A 20,734-nucleotide genomic window follows, 5' to 3' on the forward strand; every position below is an offset into this window, starting at 1 on the left:
CCAAGTTTGGGGAGCCGCCCCCCCAATATCTGCATTTTTAAACATTTAGGATCCCAGAGCGGTCTTGAGGCTGATGGCCTTGAACATGCCAGGGAGCTCAAAGGCCTTCAGGGAAATACTCGTTGGCCCCTCCCCACTGATCTCTCCTCACTCCGGGGTGGAAAGGGGCGGCACTGAGACCACTGCGGTTGGGTTGCCTCCCCCCAGTATAGAGTGGGGGTGCGGTTCTGTGGGCTGCGATAAGCCGCAGTCGGAGGTTGGGATGGAAGCGTTTAAGCGGACTGGCCAGGGCCTGGGGTCAACGGAAGGCTGTCGGCGTGCGGCCGGCGTGGGATCGGGAGGGGACGCGTTGGAGTGGAGGGGAAGGGGAGGGCTCACAGGCGCCGGCCCCGGAAATCCGATCCCTCTAGGACCCAGAGGTGCCAGTTCCCCGGCGGCGGCGGCGGCGAGAAGGGCAGCCGCTCGGTCTCCGGCAGCCGCCGCTCGGGCTGAGCCAGAGAAAGACCGAGGCTCGGGGCGCGGGGGGGAGGGAGGGAGGGAGGGTGGCGCGGCGGCGGAACGGCCCGGGCCGGCCGAGCAGCCATGGGCACCGGGGTGCCGGGCTCCCCGAGAGCCAAGGTCCCTGGCCGGGGTGGGGGACACCCGGGCTGCCAGCCCCGCTGACACCGCCTCGGACGATGTGAGCCGGCGCCTCCGCCGCTGCTTCGCGGGCAGGGCGCGCGGTCCCACCGGCCCCGCCGCCGTTTTCCGGATTGGGTTTGGGTTGGGGGCGACCGGACCAGGCCGCTCGAGCTTGGAACGGGGGCTGGCTGTCTTGGGCAGCTTGATTGGCGGAGACGACCCACACCGGGGCTCGCAGATTTTTTTTTCTCCTTTTTTTTTTTTAAGCGGCCTTAACTGTCTTTGGCAGCTTGGTTTTGGGGGGAGCCTATAAAAAGGCCTTTCGGGGTTTCTTTTCTCGGGGGGGTGGGGGCGGTGGTTCCGACTTGGCCAGCCGCCTGTCGGAGGGGGGGAGCGGGGAGCGGGGGCATGCGAGCCCGGCTCCCCCCATCATGATGAAGACGGAGCCGCGGGGGCCCGGGGGTCCCCTCCGGAGCGCCTCCCCGCACCGCAGCGCCTACGAGGCGGGCATCCAGGCGCTCAAGCCGCCCGACGCGCCCGGGCCCGACGAGGCCCCCAAGGCAGCCCACCACAAGAAATATGGCTCCAACGTCCACCGCATCAAAAGTATGTTCCTGCAGATGGGCACCACGGCGGGGCCGCCGGGCGAGGCGGGGGGCGCCGCCGCCGCCGCCGCCGCCGGCCCCACCGAGGCCCCGCGGGCGCCCGAGCGCGGCGTGCGCCTGTCGCTGCCCAGGGCCAGCAGCCTGAACGAGAACGTGGACCACAGCGCCCTGCTCAAGCTGGGCACCAGCGTGTCCGAGCGCGTGAGCCGCTTCGACTCCAAGCCCGCGCCCTCCGCGCAGCCCGCGCCGCCGCCGCACCCGCCGTCCCGGCTGCAGGAGACGCGGAAGCTGTTCGAACGGAGCGCCCCGGCCGCGGGCGGCGACAAGGAGGCGGCGGCGCGGCGGCTGCTGCGGCAGGAGCGCGCCGGCCTGCAGGACCGGAAGCTGGACGTCGTGGTGCGCTTCAACGGCAGCACCGAGGCCCTGGACAAGCTGGACGCCGACGCCGTGTCGCCGACGGTCAGCCAGCTCAGCGCCGTCTTCGAGAAGGCCGACTCCAGGACCGGCCCCCACCGCGGGCCCGGGCCGCCCCGGGCCACGGCCGCCGGGGCGCCCCCGGTCAACTCGAAGCTGGTCAGTAAGCGGTCCCGGGTGTTCCAGCCACCGCCGCCGCCGCCCGCCCCGTCGGGGGATGCCCCCGCCGAGAAAGAGCGCGGCCCCGCCGGGCAGCAGCCCCCGCAGCACCGAGTGGCCCCCGCCCGGCCGCCCCCCAAGCCCCGGGAGGTGCGCAAGATCAAGCCGGTGGAGGTGGAGGAGAGCGGGGAGTCGGAGGCCGAGGCGGCGCCTGGGGAGGTGATCCAGGCGGAGGTGACAGTCCACGCGGCCCTGGAGAATGGCAGCACCCGGGCCGCTGCAGCCAGCCCCGCACCCGAAGAGCAGAAGGCCCCAGGGGCCCCCGAGGAAGAGGCGACGGCCGCAGGGGCGCCTGAGCGAGGGGTGGGCCATGGCCGGGGCCCGGAGGTGGCCCTGGAGGAGGCGGATGAGTCCAAGAAAGAGGACTTCTCCGAGGCGGACTTGGTGGACGTGAGCGCCTACAGCGGGCTCGGGGAGGACTCCGGGGGCAGTGCCCTGGAGGAGGACGATGAAGACGACGACGAGGATGGGGAGCCCCCCTATGAGCCCGAGTCGGGGTGCATGGAGATCCCGGGGCTGTCGGAGGAAGAGGACCCGGTGCCCAGCCGGAAGATCCATTTCAGCACGGCGCCCATCCAAGTAAGTGACCCCCCTCCCCGCCCCGCCCCGCGCCGCCCCTGCCTGCCACGTGCACGCTGTCGCCCCCACTTCGCCCGTGGAGTTTGGCAGGCTGAGTCAGCCCCTGCCACTCAGACCCTTCCCAGAAGTTGCCACCCGGGGGGGGGGGCGTGGGGGAGTGCCCCTGTTTGTCAGAAGGGGAGGACTTTCAGGTCCCGAGACAGGGATGGCCTGCCTGGACCTGCCTCAGGTTCCCTTGTCTGCTGCCCCGCCCAGCCCTCCCGCCGCACCCCTCCCTGCCCCGTCCCCCGCAAGGGTCCTGGGGCACCTGCTTTCCCTTCCATTCCTAGTCATTCTTCCTCCAGAGGTGCCAGAGGCAAAGGCTTGGGTGTGTGTGTGTGTGTGTCCCCAGGAGAGCCTCCCCCTATTGGTCCTTACCCAGCTCTGGGCAGGAGGGGGGCAGGGGAGCTTGGAAACACCCTCTGGACTCCCCCTGTGTAGGAGCTGTTTAGGATGTGGGAGGGAGGAGCCAGGAACTCCCCAAAATTAAGGAACAGGGGACCATAGCCCTAACTCCGTCAGTCTTGTATGTAGCCCCCACCCCAGCTTTGCAGAAGTGAAAGAGGGAAGCAGTTCTTTGAGGGTGAGCTGGGCTTGGGTCATGTGACTGGGGGTGGGGGAAGGCCAGTGCTGGGGCCCTCTTTCTAGGGGTCTGGGTGGGCCAGGGGGAAGTGTTGGGTGCCACAGGGAATAGGTACTTGGTGTGGCCCTTGAGGGGGCTAGGCCTTCAGCTGGCCAGGGAGGAGGGGGTGGGGCTGAGGACCCCCAGCCCCCAGGGGACCTGGCAGCAGCCTGCATGCCTTTGCTCTTGGCTGCTCAATAGGACAGGCTCCCAAGGCCTTGGCAGGCCCTAAACGCTCTTGGCTATGTTCTCCTGGTGCCCTGACGGGGATGGGAACTGCCCCTTTGGGAGGTCTCAGTTGGCCCCCTCACCCCCACCACGCTTGGTGATTCTTTGTAGACGGTGCCAGTGCCCTGAGCTCCTCAGAGCAGTGCTGGTGTGGGGGAGGGGGCATCCCCTGGGGAGACAAGAACCTCAGGCCACCTCCCCCTTTTTTCTACCCCCCACTTCTGACTGGCACATTCAGCCTAGATGGCCCTTTCTCACCACCCCTGGTTCAGCGGCCAGGTCCACTGCATGGGGGTGCCAGGTTCCAGGACTGTTCTTGGCCTGGACCCTGCCCCTCCCCTCCTGAGTCAAACCCTCATCTGTTTGCTTGCAGTTTCCATAACGACTGGTGGACACTGAAGCTGGCCCAGTTTCCTCTCACTTGTCAGAGTATCTTAACCTCTGGCTCTCTCATCAAGGGGCCTGAGAGGTGCTATCCCCACCAGGCCAGCCCCTTCCCCAGCTACGACCTTAAAGTCCTTTCTCAATCCTCTTTCCCTCCTGAAGCTGTGAGATCCTGGAGGGAACTGAGGATTATGGGGTTTCTTGGGATGCTGAGGAAGGGTGGGGGGCACTGAGGAAGTCAGGAACCCCCCCCAGCCCCCCACCAGTTCTCTGAGCCGCCTGATCCCCTCAGAGGTGGAATTTGGTCTTTTAGACCTGGGCCTCTGACTGTCTATATTTGACACCTTACCCTGATTTTGGGCTAAAAAATAGCGCATGATTTGGAACAGTGCTCCCCGACTCCCTGGTGACTGCCGCTGCCTGAGGGTGAGAGCCGGTGGCATCTGGTCCTGCCTTACTGTGTCTGACTTTTGACCTTGCTGGGATTTCCTCCTCCCCACCCTGGGCAGGGGTCCCCATTTTCCCCTCTCCCTGCCCCCACTCTGCGTGGATACTCAGTCCAGGGCCTCGTGTCCCGCTGGTGACCCAGTTATTGCCTTTGTGGAGGCTTCTGCTAAGGACAGAGCGCCCAGTTCCAGATTGTCACCTGGGCCCAGGGCTCAGAGAGGCTGGGCACCGTGAGGGGTGGTCTGGGCCCTCTGAGCCTGAGGCCTGAGTTTCCTGCAGGACTTCATAGACTGAGAACAGAAGATGAGGACAGAACCCAGGGCAGGCTGTGAGGGTGTTTTGGAGGTCACTGCTTGTGTTCGTGGGCGCACACACTGTGAGACTGCTTGGGGGAGGGGCTTGGTGACCCAGGCCACCACGAAGACGGTGATGAAGGGACCCTGACTCAGAGGCAAAAGTGGGCCAAACCCAGTTTGCCCGGTCTCAGCTCACACCAGCTCCTGTCCTAGGGCCTGGGACACGTGTGCAATGAGGACAAAGTCACAGGCGACCCGCCCACCAGAGCCCAGCTGGGCACCCTCTCATCCTGCCCTACCACCGGCTAACCCAGGGCAGCGGACCTGGCATTTGCACCCTGTGCAGACTGGGTCGCCCTCCCTCCAGGGGGCTTGGAGGCTGCTGGCCAGGTGTCATGAGGGCAGTCCAACGGCCTGCTGCACGATGATGAGCGTTCAGGGCCTGAGCTTGAGTTTCTCTGATGCTGTGAAATTGAGGGCAATGAGTTGCATGGCCACAGAGCTCCCCTTCCCCAGCCATGCTCCCAGGCTCACCCTGGGAGTGAGCCTCTGGGCTTGGGGGCATGGGCACAGGAGCCCAAACTAAAGCTGGGACCCCAGAGTGCTGCCTGCCCTGTGCTCCTGGGACACTGTACTGGAGGAGAGGGGCCCGGCAGGTTCTCGGGGAAGGCAGTGCCCCACTCCAGCTCCTCAGGCCCAGTCATCTGACAGAGCTGCGCCCACCCATTCTCGCCCCCACTAAGCTCCAAGTGGTGCCAACCTGTCGCTGCAGGCAGTGAAGCAGGAACAAGTCATGGTACCCCAAATGGTGCTCATTAACCTCCCACTGGGGGCTCCCCTGCCTGGGCCCACAATCAGGCACTCCCACAGCCCCTGCCCTATCTTCTGTTCCTGGGAGGAGGGTCAGGCTGGGGAACCCCCCCCCCCCTTGTGCTGAGAGATTTGGGAAGAGGAGGACAGCAGAGGGGCACAGGGGACAAGGCAGAGCTGAGCTGGCCTTGGGGCCACCGCGAAGGCTGGGTTTGCTTGTCTCATCGAGGCCCAGTGCACTGGAGACAGGGCCAGCCTCAGAGAGCAGTGGTCCTACCTAGAGGGAGACTGAGGCCTGCAGGCAAGGCCATAGGTGTTCTCTCTGCTCCTACCATCTGAGGGGCACCTTAGGTGGAGGGCCTGCCCTTCCCCCATGAGGGTGGAGGTGGCCCTTCCTGCCTCCCTCCCACCCCTGGCCTCAACTTCAGGTTCAGGTCAGCCCTGTCCTCTCCATCTCTGTGTCTCCTGCTCCCCTCCCCCTCCCTGCATCTCACACCTCCCTCCTCTCTCCCCATCTGGCATCCTCCAGCATCTCCATTCTTTCTCCCCTCCGCCTCTTTCCCGCCTGCTCAGCCTGTTCCTTCTGCTATCCTGCCCCCTGTGTCCATGTCTGTATCTGCCCTCGCCTCGGTCTGGCTCTCCCTCATCTCTTACTCGCTATTTGCCCCTGTCGGTTGGTCGTTCTCTGTCCTGGGGACCTGGGTTCCTGAGTCGGGCAGTTTCTCCAGCATGGCGCTTCCTTTGCTTCTCCTGTCGGCCATGCTTACCCTGTTGGGGCTGCGGAAGAGAATCGTGGTGTGGACTGGGCTAGGCTGTGGCCCTTTCTCTCCCATGGACTCCAGAACAAGAAGGGCCTTCACTCCAAGCTGGGCTTATCCTGGGCTGGGGAGACCTTAACCTGTCTAGCGGGTGGAGGAGGCCTGTGGTAGGAGGGGAGCATCGGTGGGTGGCACAGCCTGCCCTCTTGGCCTCCCTGAGCCAGTTCTGCCCTTGCCCTCTGACCAGTGTCCCCTCCCCAGGTGTTCAGCACCTACTCCAACGAGGACTACGATCGTCGCAACGAGGACGTGGACCCCATGGCGGCCTCAGCGGAGTATGAGCTGGAGAAGCGGGTGGAGCGGTTGGAACTGTTCCCTGTGGAGCTGGAGAAGGGTGAGCGGCCAGGCCTGGCCACGTGGGTCTCCTCTCCGGTGCCAGCTTCTGCCCGGGGCCCCTGTCAGCAACCCACAGCCACACAGACTCCAGTCTACCCCAGGCTCCCACCACCAGTGCTGTGTGCTCCTTCAGTTGCCAGGCTCCCGAGGGCACGGTGTGGGCTGTCCGGAGCTGTGTGCTGGCCAGACATGATGGGAGACCTAAGGGGGCGGCAGACATGGATGGGACAGTCACATCTAACTACGCCCTTAGGCGCTGTAATAGGTGCTGGGGAAGCCCGGAGGGGCTGAAATAATGGTGTTTTACAGGAGACCTGACCAGACTTGGGGTGGGGGTTCCCCAAGGAAGTGATGTTTGAGTTGGGCTCTGAAAAGGAGTTCAGGGGAGTTTTGGGGGAAGAGAGAAGGCGGGCTTGGCTGGATTTGGACAGTGAGAGGAAGAAGGGCGTGCAAGCAAGGCCTCGAGACCATGTGAAGGACACTGTCTTTTCCCTAAGATGGACTGGTGTGGGAGAGGTATTCCAGAAAGACCTCTCCAGGCCCTAGCCGGTTTGGCTCAGTGGATAGAGCATCAGCCTGCAGACCTAAGGGTCCTGGGTTTGATTTCAGTCAAGAGCACGTACCTCCTCCCCGGCCCAGGTGCACACTGGAGGCAACCAATTGATGTGTTTCTCTCACATCGATATTTTTCTCTGTCTTTTCCTCTCTCTTCCACTCTCTCTAAAAATCAAATGGAAAATATCCTCAGGTGAGGGTTCAAAAAAGAAAGACCACTCCAGGCTGTGCTTTGGGGAGAAGGATCCGAGGACCACTGGTGTGGACAAGATGGTGGCCGTGCGGGAGGGAAGTGGGTGGCCTGAGAGGTCCTGGGGAGGCAGATCGGCAGGGTCTGGTGGTGGTTTGGCTTGGGCAAAGGCTGTGAGGGGGAGGGAGGAATCCAGGTGACTCCCAGGCCCCAGGAGGGAGTGGCAGACAGGAAGAGCCAGTTTGTGGGGGAAGACCATGAGTTGGGATGTCAGAGGCCCACGGGAGGGGCGGTGCAGCTGGGAGAGAAGAGCGGGAAGTCTTTGAAGCTGTGAGTATGGATGAGATTGCTTAAAGAAGAGCGAGCCCATTGCCGCCACCCGACTCCATCCGCACCCCCCACACACCCTCATGTGCACACACAGTAGCCTCTGGCCCGCCCACGAGGGTCACCCTCAGCAGGCCCCGCTGCCCATCCATTCTGTGGGTGGACAGAGGGCAGGGAGTGGCCCAAGAGCATCCTAGTCGACGTGGCAAAGACGGGGTGGACAAAACTGCGCCCCTTCCCCAGTTGTGGAACACTCCCAAGCGTGGAGGGGGGCCATGCCCCAGAGCGAGGGCTGGGGATGGGGTGCATCTCTCACGTTGTCGCCTGCAAGCCCTGAGCTAGACCCCCTTGCTCCCCCTTCTCCATGGCCCCCCCGCATCTCACTGCCCTCTGCTCCACAGACTCCGAGGGCCTGGGCATCAGCATCATCGGCATGGGGGCCGGGGCAGACATGGGCCTGGAGAAGCTGGGCATCTTCGTCAAGACTGTGACTGCGGGCGGTGCCGCCCACCGGGATGGCAGGTACCGCCTCTCCCTCTCTCCTCTGTAGGTGGGTCACTGAGCCAGGCTGGGCTCGGATGGTGGTGGAGCAACTCTGTGCCAGGTGCTGGTCGAGGCCTGGGGCCACGGCATGCACTTGCATTCTGGGGGGGGGGGGGGGGGGCTGAGGATGAGGGCTGGTTTGGGTGTCTGAGTGTGGGGGGGCCAGGGTAGGGAGAGCATGAGCATGGAGATTATGTGCCTGGTGGAGTATATTTGAGCATTCCCTCCTTCATTCCTCAAATATCTAATTCCTGACTCTGTCCTGGGGCTGGTGCCAGGCCCCGGGGAGTCAGTGATGAGATACTTGCCCTTAGGAATCATGTGGTGTGGTGTAGTGTGGTGTGGTGTGGTGAGGCAGACATTCAAGTGGACACAGAAAATGGTGAAATGGAGGAAAAATACAGGGCGCCATGAAGGCATAAAAAGGAGGGCTTGACCTACCACCCAAGTGAGGCTATGACCTTAAATTTCCTTTGGTACCAGGCAGCTCAATACAACTGCCCAAGGGTAGCTGCTACACCCTCTTTGGGAAAACAATTTGGCAATATTTACCAAAGCCTTAAGGAAGTAATCCTAAATGCAGAAAGGGTTTCTGCATGAAGATGCCCATCACAGTATCTATAGAAAAATAAAAAGTCGTGTCTGTACGGCAGCAGCACGCCCAGATAGAGTATGGTGCTTCCCTCCTGATGAGATACTTTGTTTACAATGAGCAACGTGGGGATATGTCCAGTGACAAAATGTAGGATGCAAATTGTAAGTAAAATCTGATCATCAGCCCTGAATAAAAAAAAAGGGGCGGGGGGGAGGCTTGATCTCTCTGGGTATCAGAGAAGGCTTCTTGGAGGAAGTGACATTGCAGCTGAGACCTGAAGGATGAGCAGAAGTTTACTAGGCTAAAAAGGAGCATTAGGTGCAGGCTGGGGACCAAAAGCAGGCAGTTATGGCTGGAGCCTAGAGAACAGAGGGGATCCAGGTGTGTGGTGTGGCTAGAAAGACGGTGCAGATGTGTCTGCAGAGGAAACTGCTCCTTCCATGTGTCATGTGTGCCTGTGTTTTGATATCTGAGCTAGAGGGGGTATCTGTGGGTCAGAAGGTTCTGGAAGGACCTCCTGGAGTCCTGGGAAGCCCAGTGACCCTTCTGTGGACAGCTCCACTGTATGTGTCTTGCAGCAGGGAAGTGGGAAGGGCTCAGGGCACCCCGGGGTTGTAAGTGGGAGGTTGACATCAAGGGTGCCTTGTGGTGGTACCTCCAACGCAGACCCCTTTCATGTGACAGGGGTAAGTGGGTATCCCTGTGAGGGCTAATGACTTTGGGGTCATGTTGCTAGAGGTGGGGTTGCCTCCATCAGAGGCCTTTTGCCCACTGCAACCCAGGTGGCATGGGGGGGAGGGGCAGAGAAGAGGAAGATGATAGTCCCTGCTCTTCCACTTACCTCCTCATTGGGACTTTCCAGAACCCTTCCTGTGGTCACCTGGTTGGCAGTTTGGGGAGTGTGTGCATGGGAGAGAGTGTCCACAGGCTCGTACCCACATGTGAGGCATGTGAAGTGTTTACAATAGGCCGCGTCCTCCCTTTCTGCATTGGAGCCCTGTGAGAAGGCTTGGGGCTCGAGGGAGGTCCCCTCATTCCATCCCTCTCAGCAGGCCATGCTGGACCACCCCCATCTCTCCCCTTGTGAGGAGAACAGGCTTCATTCAGGTGCACAGCTGGACTGTTGGGGGTTGTGCACCAGTGTCAGGGTGAGCGGACCCTGTGGTACAGAGTGTGAACGTGAGTGTGTGAGGCAGGAAGGAAATCTTCATTTGGAAGGAAATCTTCAGACCATGTCTCTGCAGACTTGTACGTGTCAGAGGGCTGTGGGCCTTGCCACTGTGCATGGCGGTTGTGATCTCTGGTGGATGTCACACTGCTCTGTCAGGGGTGATGCAGGAGCAGACACGGGTGTGATTGTCATGGGAAGGGAGCTTGATGCTGCTCCTGGTCCCGGACACCTATGTGCTTTGCTTGCTCAGGTCACTGCCCACACAGGTGGGTCTGGCTGGTACCTGATCCTCAGGCCTCATGCATTTTATGCAGGTAGACAAAGTACCAGGTCCCTGTGGGGACTGAGCCTTGAGTTTCTAATGGGAAGGGGCCACCTCTGCCCTAGCTCCACAGGTCCCCTCGTGATGCCCTAACCAGTGTCACCTCCCCTAGGATCCAGGTGAACGACCTCCTGGTGGAGGTGGACGGAACCAGCCTGGTGGGAGTGACCCAGAGCTTTGCGGCCTCCGTGCTCCGCAACACCAAGGGCCGCGTGCGGTGAGCCCGGGCGGGTGGGGTAGGTGGGGGCTGGGAGCAGGCAGGAGGCTCGGCCTTCATCCGGCCACTCTGCCCGTTTGCCCACACAGTTAAGATTCTGCGTGACCCAACTTACAGAGGAGGCCCCACTGCGTCCCTGCCCGAAGGCATTGCTGTGCCCATATCCCTTGCCTCAAGCCTCCCTTCCCATCCTGAGCCCGTGACCGCCGCTGGCCACCAGCACTCAGGCTCCAAGGCCCGCTCTCCACCGCACCTCCAAACTGGCCTCTCGGGCTCATTCTCCCCCTGCCTGTCCAGGCTCATTCATTGAAAAACCAAGATGTACAGGGAGGATGCCATGCAGACTGGAAGGACTTTTCTCCCTGAGCCTGTCAATGAAGGGGATGGTGCTAGAAGCTCCCTGTGTCCCTCTCTGGCAAAACATTCAGGGATCACTCCTGCCCCCTCCACGAGGGGCACTGCCCCCAGGAAAGGGTGGTGGAGAGAAACAGGATGTGGGTGGCCCCGGAGAGGAGGGGCTGGTGCCTGGAAGTTCCACTATTTCCTCTCCATCCTAATCGCCAGTCCCCATCATCCCGCCCCTTCCTGAAGCTCAGGGCCTTGGAGCCTATACCAGTGCGAGACAGCCCTCCACAGCCCCTGCCCTGCCGGGGTGGTTCAGGTTCGCCATCCCCTGCCTCGTTTCCTCCCACATGGTGGGGTCAGAGCCCCTACACTGGCAGCTCCTGAACACACGTCCCCTGCAGCCCAGACTGAAGTTTGGCTGGCATCACCCCTCCCCCAAAACCAGCCAGTGGGCCTTTGCTGCTCCTGGGAAGGAAACTCAATAAGGGCCCCCAGCTCCCCCATTCATTATTAACGTTCTGCAGCCTCTGGGCTCAGCCCTCTCATTTCACCTCCCCTGGGAGGGCCTGGGTGTGGAGAGAGGAGCACCAGCGGGGAGGAGGATGCCATTCACCCAGCTGAGGACAGAGGCAAAAGGAATGACACCGGTGCCCCTGCAGGTTTATGATTGGCCGGGAGCGGCCCGGTGAGCAGAGCGAGGTGGCTCAGCTAATTCAGCAGACCCTGGAACAGGAGCGATGGCAGCGAGAGATGATGGAGCAGAGATACGCCCAGTATGGGGAGGATGACGAGGAGGTAGGGACTCCTGGCCTGGCTGCCAGCGGCATCGCCCCCTGGTGGCCAGATGGAGCTTTACAGACATCCTCTGCCTCCACCGCTTTCCCAGGCCTTGTGAAGAAGCCGGGAGCACCATTCCCTGTCCTAGGGGAGCCCCCACTCTGAGGGGACAGCACAGCCCCTAGCCCCAGGGGACATAATCTGAGGAAGGAGACAGCTCCAGACCTCAGGGGACCCCTAGAAACAGGCTGTCTCTTCAGGGATCTCTCTTATGGGGGGATTGCCCATGCCTTCAGGGGAGACACACACCATGGCCCCAGTCTGATGGGGGCAACATGAACCAGACCCCCTAAGGGGCTCCAAGTTTGACGTGGGCTGACTATTGCCAGTCTAAGCCTGGCTGTCAGGCCTGCGGAAGGCTGGGATGGGCAGGGCGCACGGCCTCCTCTCTCCTTCGCAGACCGGAGAGTACGCCACGGACGAGGAGGAGGAGCTGAGCCCCACGTTCCCAGGCGGCGAGATGGCCATCGAGGTGTTCGAGTTGGCAGAGAACGAGGATGCCTTGTCCCCTGTGGACATGGAGCCTGAGAAGTTGGTGCACAAGTTCAAGGAGGTGGGAAGAGGGGGTCCTGGGGGGGGAGGGGGGAGGGTAAGGTGGGCCAGCATCCCACCTGCAGCTCTGCCAACCCCCCGCCCCCCGGCCCGTGAACTGATCACCTGCCCCGCTCCCCTGCAGCTCCAGATCAAGCATGCTGTGACTGAGGCAGAGATCCAGCAGCTGAAAAGAAAGGTGAGGGGAGTGTGTGGAGGGGGAGGAGCAGGGTCTGAGGGCTGGAGGGATGACCCACCCCCCCACCCCACACCTGCACACTGACACTGGCCTACCTTCCTCTACCCACAGGCACGTATAGGGCAAGCTGTCCTTAGGCAAGGGAGGGCAGGGTAAAGAACTCGAGCTCTGGACGCGTCTGTCCACCATTCACTTGCTGCTCAGTGCCTCAGTCTTCTCATCTATAAAATGGGGTAATAATAGTGCCAATACCATAGGATCCTTGTGAGGATTAAGTGAGATAATCCAGGGAAAGTCCTTAGCGCAGTGTCTGACACATCATAGGTGCTCAGTAAAAGGCTGCACAATCAGCTATTATCCCAAAATACACTGGCTTACATTCTAGATGTCTTCATGTCCATGCTGTCCCACGTGAGTCCTCTACACACAGGGCCAGTGATAGATGCGTACTGCCCAGAGATACTCACAGGCACATGCCAGCCTGGACCCCGGGCACACAGTACTCACAGAGCCATGCCCCAGACACCTACTCTGTGCAGGCAGAACACGGAGATGCTAGACTTCTGCTTCACATGTGCATCGCCCTGGATGTGTAGACTCCCTCTGCATTGCTCTAAGACACACAGGCATGGCCATTGCATAGGAGTGTCACAGGACATGTGCCTTCTCACGAGGTGCTGATGCTAACACTCCCAGATGGTGACACACACATGACATCCACAGTCACACGTATGCACCGCGCACAGACACCCACCCAAGCATGTTGGGTGCTCTCGCAGGCATGGAGATGCACAGACTCCAGATGAAAAACTTGTATTGGGCCCCTGGTGGGCCAGGACATTAGGAGTTCCAACTCCTATGAGGCTTTCCGTGTAGTGGGGAGAAGCAGGGGTACACAGCCATGTGGACACGGTACACCGAGGTACATGTGTGTGCACGCCCACATGTGGGTTTACACCCACTGTGCATGGAGAAGGGAGAGTGTGAAGCGGAGCCTGGGAGAGGGGGTTAGATGCTTGCTGGCAGGAGACAAGCTTGAGCTCGGAGGCTGGCTTTGGAGGAGGCCGTGGGCTGTAGCAGCCGTTGCTGTGGGAGATGTGGGAGCAGAGCTGGCTGCCAGGGTGGGCGTAGCTGCAGTGTCCTGACCTCCCCCAAAGGCCTCTAGCCTTGGACCTGTGGCCACCTGGGGGCCGTAAGGAGGAAGACCACTGCCTGTGAAGTGGGAGGACACAAGGGTATGTGGGCAGGCCTTGGAGGCCAGCGAACTTAGGAGGCAGGTGCAGGCCAGAGCTGCCCAGCGTATGGCAGAGGGTGCGGAAGGGAAGGCTGGGTTGGAGCTGCATTTCTGAGGTGGAGATGGCAGGCCAGGTTCCTGGGTGGGTGCAGAGCATTAAGGGGCAGGGTAAGTCAAAGGCCTGTTCATGTTTTCAATCAGTAAACATCTGCGGCTGCCCGCACTATTCCGGTCCCTGTGATAGGCAGAAGCAGGTTTGGTCCTTGCCCTTGTGCAGCTCCGAGTCTGCGCACCAATGACTGTATCGTTACAGACGGACATGGGCTTTGTGGGAGAGGACAGGGTTGTGAGCTCTGAAGAGCAGCAGGACCTGATGGGGGTGGGGCGTGGGGCTGTGCTGTTGGAGGTGCTCCAGGAAACTTCTCTGGGGAAGTGACACTCTGAGCAGAGAACCCAAGGGTGAGCTAGTGGGAAATGATGAGGCAAGGGGGAGAGGAGATGGGAACACGCCAGGCAGAGGGAACAGCACGGGCAAACGCTGTGTGCCAGGAGGGTCTGCAGGAAGGCCTGTGTGGCTGGGGCCTAGAGAGCAAGTGGCATTTGCAGCCAAGGTCGGAGGGGCAGGCAGGGGCTTGAGGCTGAGCACTGGGGTGACGGTGAGAGAGGATGGCATCTTTGAACAGAGGTGGGCTGGACAGAAAGGAGGAAACCTTTGGGGTCGGAGTGGGGGCCTGGTGCCTGTGAGGAGTTGGAAGTGATGTTAGGCTGGAGCTCAGAACTCGGCTCCGAGTGCACAAATGGGGTGTGGGAGGTGAGAGAGCGAACAGAGGCTCCAGGACTGAGCCGTTGGGGACGGGAGGTCTGCACTGGCGTAGCCTGCGAACTGGGAGAGGGGCCAGGATTGTTCAAGAAGCCACAGAATCAAGGACTGGTCAGTAGGCCAGAGGTGCAGAGGGGACAGAGCGTAGTGGTGACTTTTCCCTGTTCTGCTCTCACATCTACCACCTCATGGTAGCCCTTGTGAGCGTGGCAAGACAAACATCACTCCCATTTTACAGATTAGAAGACTGAGACTTAAGACAGAAGTTGCCTTGCCCCAAGTCACAGAGCTAATCAGTGACTAACCCAGGCCCCCTGCCTTCTGGGAGCAGGAGTGTGGTGCATTGTCAGGGACTCCAGCTGGGAGCTCTGAGGCCGAGGTCCCACCTCTTCCTTCTCCGGTTTCAGGTCTCAGGTTCAGCCAAGTAAGAGTCAGTAGTTAGGGAGCAGTGGGCTCCATATCTGCAGGATCATCCAGAGGTTCTGGCCCAGTGAAAGATGGGGTGCTCCTGGGCTCCCTTGGGCCCCCACCAACCCAGGGCCATCCTTCCTCTCTCAGCTGCAGAGCCTGGAGCAGGAGAAGGGGCGGTGGCGGGTGGAGAAGGCCCAGCTGGAGCAGAGTGTGGAAGAGAACAAGGAGCGCATGGAGAAGCTGGAGGGCTACTGGGGTGAGGCCCAGAGTCTGTGCCAAGCTGTGGATGAGCACCTGCGGGAGACCCAGGCCCAGTACCAGGCCCTGGAGCGCAAGTACAGCAAGGCCAAGCGCCTCATCAAGGACTACCAGCAGAAGTATGTGGCCGGGGCCGGGGGCCGGGGGGCGGGGGGGCACTGAGGGGCCTTGGCCGCAGTCCTTCCCCATCCCCAGCTGAGGAGGGAGTGAGGAGCATAGAAGGGGGAGAGCCCGTGGTGGGGGTGCCTGGGCCCGGAATGACGACCAGACCCCAGAGGCTTTGGGAACACCTCGGCCTCCCCGACCTGAGAACAGGGAGGGCGCAGAGCTGCCCAGTAGAGCTGAGGATAGGATTGAGAACCCTGACACTTTCTGGGTGGAAGCCAGGCCACACACCCTTACCCACCATCTGTCCCCCGCTGACCACCAGGGAGATCGAGTTCCTGAAAAAGGAGACGGCACAGCGCCGGGTTCTGGAGGAGTCGGAGCTGGCCAGGAAGGAGGAGATGGACAAGCTCCTGGACAAGGTAGGCCCAGGGTGCCCTGAGGGCAGGGCCTTGTGGAGGGAATGGCAGGGAAGCCCCCATCGGGCACCGGCTCTGGATCTCAGTCATGCTGCTGGCCGAGAGCTCAGGGCCACGGCCCCACCAGTGGACACAAGGAGTGGGGCCCATGCCTGACCCCTCTCCCCTTTGCTTTCCAGATCTCAGAACTGGAAGGAAACCTGCAAACACTGAGGAATTCCAATTCTACTTAGCAGGAATCTCTCCTTGACCAGACAATAACTAACCCCTCCCACTGTCCTCCCTCCCGCCCTCAATATTTCACCCCACCCCCTACCAGCCTGGGGACAGGTGCCCCGACTCCCCCACCCCTCTGCCCCACCTCCCCCAGCTTCAGGGACCAGAGGGCCCATATCACAGGCCCCATTATGGTGGCCCCGGGCAGACAGGTGGCTGGAAGGATGGCCGCCTCCTTCTTACTTCATGGGGCTGAGGCACAGAGGCCGAGGGATGCTGAGGGCTGGCCTGGGTGGTGGATGGACACAAGGATCTGCAGACCAAACTGCCAGACTTTACAACCTCCAGCCTTTGTCTCTGGACTGGAATGGGGCTGAGGGCTCTCCCAGCATTTCACCACCTGGAGGCTGCTCCCTGCCCACAGGCTCCTTGACTTGAGATTCTACCTTTTTGGCCCCTCCCCTCCCCCATCATTGTGCTGTCTCTGTTTCATTCTGATCCTCCTGGAAGGGGTTGCCTCCACACCTTCTCCCATTCCTGTTTCCCCTCCCGGGAGGGATTGAGTCCACCCCAGAGCCTGGAGGCTGGGCCTGGCCCTGGCCCCGCACTGATGTCTCATGTATCCTTCAGGAAAAGGGGAGTAAGAGTAGGGAGAGGGGGGCAGAAGCCCTCAGTTTCTCCTTGTGCCTCCCACCTGCCCTTCCCTGGTGCCAAATAGCCATAACCTCTTCCTGGAACTGTTCTGTGGCCTCTCGGGTCGTTTCCTGTCCAACCCTGGGAATTCTGGGGATGAGAGGAAATCAGCTTTTAGGGGGCTGGCTGCAGAGACCTGGTGTTAGGCAAGAGAAGCATTTCTTACTGAGAGCCAGGCCCTGCCCTGCCCTGGCCACACATGGAAGCCTGTACTAACACCAGAGATTCCTCCTCACCCACCCACACCCACATCCACACCCTTCCAATGTTTTGACTGGAGGGCAACATTTTACTAAACTTTTTGGAGACCAGGGCTGCCCTGCTGACAGCCTGCTTTCTAAGTGAAATTGACTCGTTTCCTCACTTTAACCCCAAATTGGGGCTTGGACCAAGGGAGGTGAGGACCCTCTCAGGTCCCCCTCCCCTTTCAGAATCCATCTCTCATTTTGCCCCTCCCTGATGCCCCTGCCCCAGCCTGGGTTTTTGGCTTCTCCTCATCCCCTATAAATAGACCATGCCATCTATCAGTATTTCTTCCCTCTCCCCTCCCTGTCTCCAGACGTTTCCCTACCCCTGAAAGAGCTGGCTGTCTCAGTGCCCGGCCCATGCACTTCACCTATGCCCTCGCAGACGGAGGGGGCGGGGCCAGGCAGGTGGGGCCGCAGGCGCTTCTGGTTGCTCTGGCCAGTGTCGGACCCCATCCCGCCCTCTGCAGGACTGCGTCTCTGTATATAATATATATATGTATGTATTGTTTCCGGTTTTGTACGGACCATGCCCTCTGTCAGGTCGTCCCCATAAACGCAGCCCCCAGAGCCTCGCTGCCTGGTTTCTTGAGTCACGGGAGGGCGGTGGAGGGAGGACAGGGATGCCAGCCTTGCCCAGTGGTCTCCCACCACCAGTGCTTCTCCGTTCCGAGTACCTTTCCAAGGAAAGCCCTGGTTCCCAGGCACGCCCTCTCTGCTACCATTGCCCCATCAGCACCCACGCTTTTTTATCCATTCCAACTGGGCAAAGCTGGGTTTCTAGAGTTCCTTAGGTGCATCCCATTCCTCTTTCACAAGGCGCTGATAGAATTCCAGGATGGGTTAGATAGGGTCAGATGAACCCCAAGTCCCTCCCTGGAGAAATAAATCCTCTAGCCTGATGGGGATACCCAGCCCCTGCTCTCACAAGGCACCCTGAAGAATCAGGTTTCCAGGAGGTGGCAGCTGGGGGTGGGAGGTGACATGTCAGAGCAGTTTTGACCCCAGGGTCCTAGAGAACCCCTCTGGGGGCCCATTAGAGAGGCCTTAAATAGTCTTAAGCCTCCTGCTCTGTGCCAGCAGGTCTGGTTGCTAACTCACCAGCTCTAATATGAATGGGCCTGGGAGTCCAAACGCCAGGGTTCCAGGGACCAACCTTGGCGAAGTCCCAAAGAGGTGAGAGCAGGGGGAAGAGGGCCGGACTTGGCCATTTCCAGCGGCAGCCCCTCCTTGCTCGGGGCACTGGTGTGTGTGTGTGTGTGTGTGTGTGTGTGTGTGTGTGTGTAAACTAAAGCACAAGGCACTGGTGTTCAGTGGCCTGACCCCCCCAACGAGAGTCTCACATTTCCCTTTGCCCTACGAAGTGCAAGTTCCAACATCAGGGCCCCTCAAGGTCACCTTGGTGGGTCCGGGACACCTGAGAGAGTGGCCGCAGTGGTAGTCTGCCCCTGAAGCACCCTTGCCGATGGCTCTATCACACACGTTTTACTCATGTCAAGCCAAATCCTGGCTTCCCATAGCTTGCCTTCTCAGACCTCCTAGTTCACCTCAGGGCCACACAGGACCCATCCAGTCCTGCCACCCACCCGAGGGTCACCTGGAAACCTGGGGGTGACAACCATGCCTCTCAAGGCATCATCTCCAAGTGGACCATTCTTGGAACTCTAATGCAAGATCTCTAGGTGGCTGAATCCCAGGGTCAAACCACAAGGTCATAGGTGCTGGCTCCAGAGTTGGAGGTCACTGGGGCCCTGCTCAGGAAACATAGCCAAGAAGTGAAGCACTGGGCCTCCCTGAGTGGGGAGGGAGACATGGGGTTGGGAGGGCTTCTGCTGTCTGACGGGTTGAGCATCCAGGGTGCGATCCTGCTGCTCATCTGTCCTGGGTCCTAGGGGAGGGGCCTGCACATGGTATGTTCCAAAAGGTGGGCCAAGTAGGCCCCCCGCCTCACATCTAAGCTGAGAGTGGTGGGTGGCTGAGGGTGCTGTGTGTGGCTTTGCTGAGAGAGATTCTCAGGCCCGAGATGTGACTTGCCCATGAGCAACGTCCATGTTTGGGGCTCTGTGCCAAGGGGCTATGGGCAGGCCTATATGAGGCTTATTGCCTCAGCCCACCCTGTCACCTGCCCAGTCTTAGGAGGTTGGGTAGTTTGGGGGCAACTCCAACACTTGCCATTGGGGAGGGAAATCAGATAAAGGTTTTAATTCCCATAAGTGTAGGCATCACTAGGAATAGGGGGTCCTCCCAGGTCCCATGGTCTAGCAGACACCCTCCCATAGAACCTGCTCCTCACCCCCAGCACTGGCATTACAGACCCATCCCTACAGGGATCATATAATCAATCGCCCTACTCCAGCCTCCCACCCGGATCTCACCAGATGCCTGCGAGCCATGTCCATAAAGACCCCGGACAATAAATAGGCTGTCACCAAAGTCACCACCACCTCCCCCATCACAAGCCAGCCAGCACCCCCTGGCTGCCAGCAGAATCTAAAGACACCCAGAGACTCTCCCAAACTCCTGCAGATCTCCTTTAGCCCCTGAAGTATTAATTTTGTCCTCACCAAGAACCATCCTGGCTCAACATGCCACCTCTCACAGCCCCTCAGAGACCTGAGACGGCAGAAACACTGGCCATTGGGGAGCTCTTCCTACAGACCACACCCCTGTCCCGAGCTCTGGACCTCACCTCCTGCTCTTAAACAAGCCACTTTCATTCTTCTAAGCCTCTGGTTTCTCCTCTTTAAATGGAGAGTGATAGGAACACCTGCCTCATTCTTAATCCGAGAAAAATGCTTAGTACAGTGCCTGGCACCTCCCAAGCCAGCGCAGTATGGTAGCTAGCTGTTGACTTTTACATTATCTCCCCTCGGCTGGCCTGCCTCCACCTCCAGCTCACCAGGTCCAAGTCTGATCTCATCCCTCTCATCCCCTTATCCCTGCCAGCTCCACCTCCAGGGCCAAGCCCTGCAGTCATCCTAGACCCCTCCTCCCTCAGTGGCCAGCCAGGCCCCAAATGCTGTCCATCTTTTCCCTTCTACATCCTGAATAGTTGTCAACTTGGTCTTTGATCTTCAAGCCCATTGCCATCCTCTCTCTACAGCCTCACGAGGGTGTCCCTGGCTCCAGGCTGCCCTCTCCTGACCAGACGCCACGGAGGAGCCAGGGGTTCTTCCTAAAATGCAAGCCCGAGCCCCTCCCTCCCCTGTTACTTCCCCTGCCGCTGAGGGTAAATGCCAGCCCTCGGTCCACCCGGTCACCTCCACCTCTGCAGCCTCACTGCTCCTCTCTTCTCTCCACCCCCACCCCGCCTCTCACCCCGGCCTGGCCGCGGGAGTAGCCACCCTGTCGCCTCCTCCAGGAATCCTTCCGGATCACCTCCATCCCTTCCTCACCCCGCCTCCCGGCGCGGCCCAGCGCCCCGCACCCCGACCCCGTGCGCTCTCCCGGCGCGCAGGTACCCTCCGTGGACCAGGCCTCCGGCACCGGGCCTCCCCCCGCCCCTCCCCCCGGGCTCCGCCGCCAGCCGCACGGCCGGGACCGGGTTGGTCCGTTCCCCACGGTCCCCTCGGGCCTCCCCTGCCCCCGCCCCTCCCCCGGGCTCCGCCGCCCGCCCCGCGGTCCCCTCGGGCCTCCGCGCCCGCGACCACGCGGTGGAGGTCTGTTCAGTGGACGAATCAGGAGCCTGCGCGGACCTGGCAGAGGAGGCGGGAGCCCCGGGGGTGCGGAGGGGGGCCGCTCCCCCGGGCCCCGACTCCCGGGCTGAGAAGTAGCGACAACTCCGAACCCCTCGCCGGGCGGCCGGCCGCCTCCGCCCCTCCCCCTCCCCCCGCTCTTTGTCTCCCGGGCGCCCACCTCCCCGCCGCGCGCCCCCTGCATCGCCCCTTCCGGGGGACCCCGAGACCCCCACCGCCGCGACGCGACGCGCAACGGCCTGCCCGGCGGGGGAGGGGCCGCGTCCAGGGGGCCTGGCGGGCGGGGAGGTGGCTGGCGCTCTCTCTCTCTCTCTCTCTCTCTCTCTCTCTCCCCCCCTCTCCCCCCCCCCCCCACACACCGCACACACACACACGCACACACACTCAC

General features: G+C 61.1%; 1 protein-coding gene across 1 annotated transcript; it reads left to right on the forward strand.

Moving 5' to 3' along the window:
- Positions 1-938: 938 nt before the first annotated feature.
- Positions 939-17,224, forward strand: PPP1R9B (protein phosphatase 1 regulatory subunit 9B). The gene is made up of 10 exons (XM_081109143.1): positions 939-2,438; positions 6,284-6,416; positions 7,892-8,012; positions 10,234-10,338; positions 11,343-11,478; positions 11,921-12,073; positions 12,197-12,250; positions 14,863-15,092; positions 15,404-15,500; positions 15,677-17,224. The coding sequence occupies exons 1-10, from the start codon at positions 1,053-1,055 to the stop codon at positions 15,728-15,730; spliced, it is 2,469 nt and encodes an 822-aa protein (XP_080965269.1). The 5' UTR covers positions 939-1,052; the 3' UTR covers positions 15,731-17,224.
- The last annotated feature ends 3,510 nt before the right edge of the window (positions 17,225-20,734 follow it).

This window comes from Myotis nattereri, assembly GCF_964212035.1.
Source record: "Myotis nattereri genome assembly, chromosome: 16".
Taxonomy (NCBI): Eukaryota; Metazoa; Chordata; class Mammalia; order Chiroptera; family Vespertilionidae; genus Myotis; species Myotis nattereri.

Excerpts from the sequence above, each read along its gene's own strand:
- PPP1R9B (XM_081109143.1), top strand. The coding sequence starts at position 1,053 with ATGATGAAGACGGAGCCGCGGGGGCCCGGGGGTCCCCTCCGGAGCGCC. Across the intron at positions 11,479-11,920 it reads ATGGGGAGGATGACGAGGAG|ACCGGAGAGTACGCCACGGA; the intron begins GTAGGGACTCCT and ends TCTCCTTCGCAG. Across the intron at positions 12,074-12,196 it reads TGGTGCACAAGTTCAAGGAG|CTCCAGATCAAGCATGCTGT; the intron begins GTGGGAAGAGGG and ends GCTCCCCTGCAG.